General features: G+C 52.7%; 1 protein-coding gene across 13 annotated transcripts in view; it reads left to right on the top strand.

Moving 5' to 3' along the window:
- DYSF (dysferlin) overlaps positions 1-6,000 on the top strand; it is a 205,543-nt gene that overhangs the window by 188,098 nt on the left and 11,445 nt on the right. For all 13 annotated transcript variants that reach the window (XM_006775297.2, XM_006775294.2, XM_006775295.2 and 10 more), the window contains 5 exons: positions 396-538; positions 2,552-2,691; positions 3,469-3,557; positions 3,805-3,900; positions 4,271-4,412. In XM_006775297.2, coding sequence (XP_006775360.1) covers positions 396-538; positions 2,552-2,691; positions 3,469-3,557; positions 3,805-3,900; positions 4,271-4,412 — 610 coding nt within the window. The remainder of the gene's footprint in view (positions 1-395; positions 539-2,551; positions 2,692-3,468; positions 3,558-3,804; positions 3,901-4,270; positions 4,413-6,000) is intronic.

The raw sequence follows: 6,000 nt of genomic DNA, 5'->3' as shown, positions 1-6,000 counted from the left end.
AAGGAGAGCTTGGAGAGGCAGACAGACAGTGGGACACATGGGCCCCAGCTGGACCCTGAGGGGGTTTATGTTAGGTGAAGTCATGTGTGGACAGCCCCCGCCCGCTTCCTACCAACTTGGCTCTGATTTTGGTCTGATTGTCTAAATCTGGAAATTGGAAACATCTAAGTTCCAATTCTGTGCGTATGTATTTGAACAAGTCCTATTATCTACGGGCCTCAGTTTCTCTATCTGTAAGGTGGAGATCCCCAGGCATAGTGAACGACCAGATGGGGTGCCCACTGTAAAGGGAAGGGTGGGTGATGTTGTGCATGTGGGTACACAGGTCACTGCACGCCCCCTGCCCTCATCAGTGTCCTGGAGCATCTCATCTTTGCCTTGTGTTTGGGCCTCAGCTCTGGACCGAACCAGTGGCGGGACCAGCTCCGCCCCTCCCAGCTCCTCCACCTGTTCTGCCAGCAGCACAGAGTCAAAGCCCCCGTGTACCAGGCAGACCGCGTGATGTTTCAGGATAAAGAATACACCATTGAAGAAATAGGTGAGCTGCCCACTGGCCAGGAAACCTGTGGACTCTTCCTCTGTTTCCTTCTCTCTTGTTGGCCCCCTCCTGACATAAAGGGGCCAAATGGATGCAACCCACATCAGCAGAGTGTGGTCTGGGATCCTCCAGGGCAGCACAGAGGGGGTCGGTGCTCTGGGGATCAGTACTTACCTGTGACCCTGCTATAAAAATAAGAGGTCAAGGTGGAGCCAGGGTCAGAGCTCAGCTCAATGCCAGGGTGAGGCTCTTCTGAAGGCAAGAGCAGGGGTGAGTCTGAAGCCGTGGTCAGGGTCATGGTTGGGATCAGTCTGCTTCTGGCTTTGGGGAGTCAGACTTTGATCTGAGCTTGGGGTACAGTGCACTGAGAAGCAGTTTTCTACCTGAGTCGCACTAGCCCACTTGTCCCTGATGGCCTATTCTGAGCCCCCACTCACAGATCCTGCACCTAAAGCATCCACAGGGCAGGCAGGAAGTCCGGCAGTCCCCACCTTGCCCCTGGGAATGCCTAATGCTCATGCCTGAGAATCCCACCACATGCTTCCTGCATGTTGAGGTGCCCATAGGCCAGCAATGCCCACCTGGAACAGCTCAGACTCCCTGGTGGTATGTATAGGCCCAGCTAGCCCCTCGCTCCTGCTGGTTTCAGAGATGTCTCATGTCAGAGCTGGTGCTGAGGTTAGAAAAGGGGAACAGTGGCTTTGACTACCCCACCCAAATCCCCTCCTCATTCTGTTTTGCTGACTCCCAGGTCATGGCTGAGCCAGGCCCTCTCCATCAGGCCTTGCTCCTGCCCCATTCTCTTTTTCTTAGAACGTGCATCTGTTTTAGGGGTGGTCTCATTTTCTTCTGCTGGTCTGTGAGCAGCGTTAGCCCGGGGGCCAGGACTCATGGTCATACATTGGTAGGAAAGGAAGGCCAGAAAGCTAGAGTTGGTGAGGGCTCACATTAGCCTATTTTTGCAGATAAGGCTGTTGAGGCCTCAAGTGGCTAATGACCTGCCCAAAGTCACCCAGCCAGTAAGGAGCAGAGCCAGATTCCTGGACCGGTGTCCTTCTGTGATGCCCTGCTGCTTCCCTAGTGGCACCTATTAAAGGGGACAGGACAGGTTTGATGAATGAACACGTTTGTGTGTGTGTGCACACGAGACTGAACATGGGCACACCTGAGTATATATACCTGTGTGTGTATGTGTGTGTAGATATGTAGAACCTCTGGCCCCCAGTCAAGGTGTCTCATGAGAGCTCCAAGTTCAAGTTGCTGGCTGGTTGGCCAGGCTTGTCAAGGTCAGAACCATCCCTGAGTCCTCACTTGGTCCAGTGCCAGTCCCGGGTAGGATGGAGCTCCCCCTGGAAAGCACAAGGGGGAGGGAGTGTCATGTCCAGTCATGCACCTTTCCCTAAGTGAGTGTGTGGTCTCAGCCGCCCTGCTGACCAGCTGGGCGACTGCTCTGTGCTTCATTTCTGTCATCTGTATAATGGGGATAATAGTAACACTTACCTTCTAGGGTTGTTATGAAGATTCAACCTGTTATATCTGTGAAGAATAGTGCCTGGTTCCTGCTTTATAAGTGTTTGAAACTGTTATTGCTATTATCTTAGCTACTGCTACTAATAGAAAAGCTTGCATGAAGCAGAGAATAGTACTAAGAGCATGTAGATGCCCAGTTTGGGAATAGAGGTTACTGAGGCTCAGAGTTCAGAGTAGTCAGGGAGGTAGGGCTTCTTGAAAGGGGTGGGTTTTGGTGGGTAGGCAGGATTTGAATGGGTGGGAAAGAGGATGAAGCGCTTTATGGGAGAGGCTTGGTAGGAATGATGGCAATGGGGAATCTGGAGTTTAAGCCTGGAGCCCAGGGACAGTGAGGTTTCCCCTACAGAGGGTGAGACGTGAGGACCAGAAGTATGTCTGGGCTTGGGTGAGGCTGTTGGGGTTAGGGGCATCTCTAGGACTACAGGTTGCTCTATCTCTTGCTCACTCAGCCCCAGCAACGTTTCTGTCTTCTCTCTGCGGCAGAGGCTGGCAGGGTCCCGAACCCACACCTGGGCCCAGTGGAGGAGCGTCTGGCTTTGCACATCCTCCAGCAGCAAGGCCTAGTCCCTGAGCATGTGGAGTCTCGGCCCCTCTACAGCCCCCTCCAGCCAGACATCGAGCAGGTAGGATGTCAACTATCAGGCCCCAGAGTCCCCAACCTTAAGCTAGCACCACCCCAAGGACAACATGGACATCCCAGAGGCACGACTGGGGATCCCAGGATTTGGTCAGCCCCTTCTTGGGGGTATTCCTTCTCTTCAGTCTGAGTGTCACCACTGTTGGCCTTCCAGGGCACCCGTGGGGCCTGGCCTCCCCTGGCTACCTGCAGGCCCTAGGGCAGTGATGGCGAACCTTTTGAGCTTGGCATGTCATCATTTTGAAAAACCCTAACTTAACTCTGGTGCCGTGTCACATATAGAAATTTTTTGATATTTGCAACCATAGTAAAACAAAGACTTATATTTTTGATATTTATTTGATATATTTAAATGCCATTTAACAAAGAAAAATCAACCAAAAAAATGAGTTCGCGTGTCACCTCTGACACGCGTGTCATAGGTTCGCCATCACTGACTTAGAGCATGCCATCCCCTTGGCCTGAAATGTCCTCTTCCCCTTTTCCATCTGGCACACTGAGTCTCAGCTCAGATAGCACCATCTTTGGGAAGCCTTCCCTGACCCTTGACCCCCAGGCACAGACCCAAGTCATCAGCCTGTGGGCCAGTGGGCTCACCTTTGCAGTTGGCCCTGTTGGTCCCACTTGGGGCACTTCCCCTATGGGGTGGTGAGCGTCTCCATGGCCGGGCCTGGATTTTCTCTGTCATGTGCCCCAAGAGCAGATGGTCATAGATGTTGGTTGAATGAAAAGGATGTGAGAGAACAGGGTCATGTCTCCTCAGGGGAAGCTGCAGATGTGGATTGACCTGTTTCCAAAGGCCCTGGGGCGGCCTGGACCTCCCTTCAACATCACCCCACGGAGAGCCAAAAGGTGACTTGCTCCAGCCACAGGCTTAGAGCTGAGCAGGGTGGTGGGATGGTCCCCGCCAACCTGGGTGGGACAAGGAGGCTGTTCTTGGGCTGGGCTTGGGACCACCTGGACCACAGGATACCAGCCGTGTCCAGCCAGGCAAGCATCCAAGTCTTCTTGGGCGAGGTGGCTTCTTGGCTTCTCAGTCACAGACCTCCCCCCACTGGTGGGCGATCCATGTGATGTGAGTCATTCTTCTTCCCCACAGGTTTTTCCTGCGTTGCATTGTCTGGAACACCAAGGATGTGATCCTGGATGACCTCAGCCTCACGGGGGAAAAGATGAGCGACATTTATGTGAAAGGGTAGGGAGTCCTCCTCCTGCCCACCCATCCCAGCTCCAGGGTGCTGCCCCATTGGGAAGGGGGCTCTTGGGTAGGGACAGGGAGGGAAAGAAAGGAAGGAGGGTGTAAGGGCGTGACCTCTGCCTCTGGGGAGTTGTTCCCCGACTAGATTTCTTCTTCCACATTAATATTGGGGTTGACGATGTCTGCCCAGAGAAAGTTTAAAAGTTTGTGGCATCGTTGGTACATCATGGAGATTTCTTGAGAATGATTTCTCCTTTATCATTTACCAAGTTCCTTTACCGTCTTAATGCCTCATTTGCCTAAGGTGAGGATACATATTGTGGTGGAAACCTTAATTAGAAATGTTCTCTAAAATGTGTGTGTCCAGCTGGATGGTTGGCTTTGAGGAACACAAGCAGAAGACGGACGTGCATTATCGGTCCCTGGGAGGCGAAGGCAGCTTTAACTGGAGGTTCGTGTTCCCCTTCGACTACCTGCCAGCTGAGCAAGTCTGCACCGTCACCAAGAAGGTGAGTGTTGTTCCTGTCCCCAAAGGTGCTAGCTCCTGAGCTTTCTAATGTCAGGTGATTGCACTACCAGCTCTGGCATGCCATAGTCATACCCCCTTCCCCCAGTGCCCCCTCTCCCCACTGGAACAAGCACTGCCATCATTGCAGAATAACCGTCATCATTGTCCCCTCACTTTCAGTGTCACATTCTCCATTGTCTCCTTACTCCCAATGTCACCACACCATTGTCCCCTCACTGCCAACATCACCACACCATTGTCCCTCACTTCCAGTGTCACATTCTCCATTGTCCCCTCACTTCCAGTGTCACCACACCACTGTCCCCTCACTGCTAATGTCACATTCTCCATTGTCCCCTCACTGCCAACATCACCACTACCACTGTCCCCATCACTCATGACATTGCCACAGCTTCTCCCACTGCTCCATCACTGCCAAAGCTACCACCACCATCTTCACCATCCCACTACTTCTTCCTCTCTCACCATCATTGCCATTGTTGGCATTGCCGCCATCCCACAACCACCCCACACTGGTGCCACAACCATCATATGTAGCTAACTCCAAATCCTAAAACCACTGCCTTTCTCCGAGTCCTAGATAAACCAAGAGGAAGGGTCATGGGGTCCGGGTGGGAAACCGGTATGGCCATGATCAGGGCAGTGGGGCAGACCTTGTGCAAACATGTTGGACATGCTTGCTGTAGAGCTTCCCAAGGGGGTGCCTACCTGGCTCAAGGATCGGGTCGTCCATAGGATTGGGTGTTGCTTAGCTAGATTCCTCCTGCCACCTAGTGTCCTACATTTCCCCATCTGGTGCCTGTGGTTATTGTCCAAGCGGGACAGTCACTAGGGAGTGACTCTGCCCTTCCAGGCCTCAGAGTTTTGGTCCTTTTCTCTCCACCTCCCTTCTCTCACCCCAGACTGAAGGCACCGGGAGAGCCGTCAGCATCAGCCAGAGGGAGGGTGGGTTCAGGACCTCTGCTCTTTGTGTCTCAGCATCTTCCAGGGGAGCTCTCCTCTGCGCTTTCCTCTTGAAACAGGAGTAAAGAGTTGTCCCCTCCCTCCTTCCTGGTGGCTCTCCACCTGCCCTTAGCAAGCAGACCCAGATCACAGTGAGGAGGTGCTGTGGGCAGTGAGGGCCTCGCAGCCAGGCTGACTGGAGGTGGAGCGCACCTAGAATCAAGGTTCTCTCCTATTTGACATAGTAAATACCTCTCTGATATTTCGGTTCTGCTGGTCCGATTTCCTTCCAGAGGTAGCTCGAGGCTTCAAGCTGCAAAAGTTCTCTGACTCCCCTTTCTTTCCTGAGTGGTTGAGTGGCTTAAAGAAGGGAAATAATAATGTACCTCAGCCGACTTGTCTTCCTAATTCTCTTCATTACGTCCCTTCCACATGACCCTCCCCCGACTCGACACAGGATTGTATGCATTCTAGAGAAACCAGAATGTGCTGTGGAGCACTCTGAAGCCGTCAAACAGAAGAAAATATGGGTTAAACATGGTTAAATGAATTCTTTCACCCAGAGATTGCTGCATAGTGCCTGCCAGGAAATAGAATTTAGCTGCAGCCCTGGTTCTGTGCAGGCC

This window comes from Myotis davidii, unplaced genomic scaffold (genome assembly GCF_000327345.1).
Source record: "Myotis davidii unplaced genomic scaffold, ASM32734v1 scaffold247, whole genome shotgun sequence".
Lineage (NCBI taxonomy): Eukaryota > Metazoa > Chordata > Mammalia > Chiroptera > Vespertilionidae > Myotis > Myotis davidii.
The sequence above is the reverse complement of the archived record's forward strand: the minus strand, read 5'-3'. Positions and strand labels throughout refer to the sequence as shown.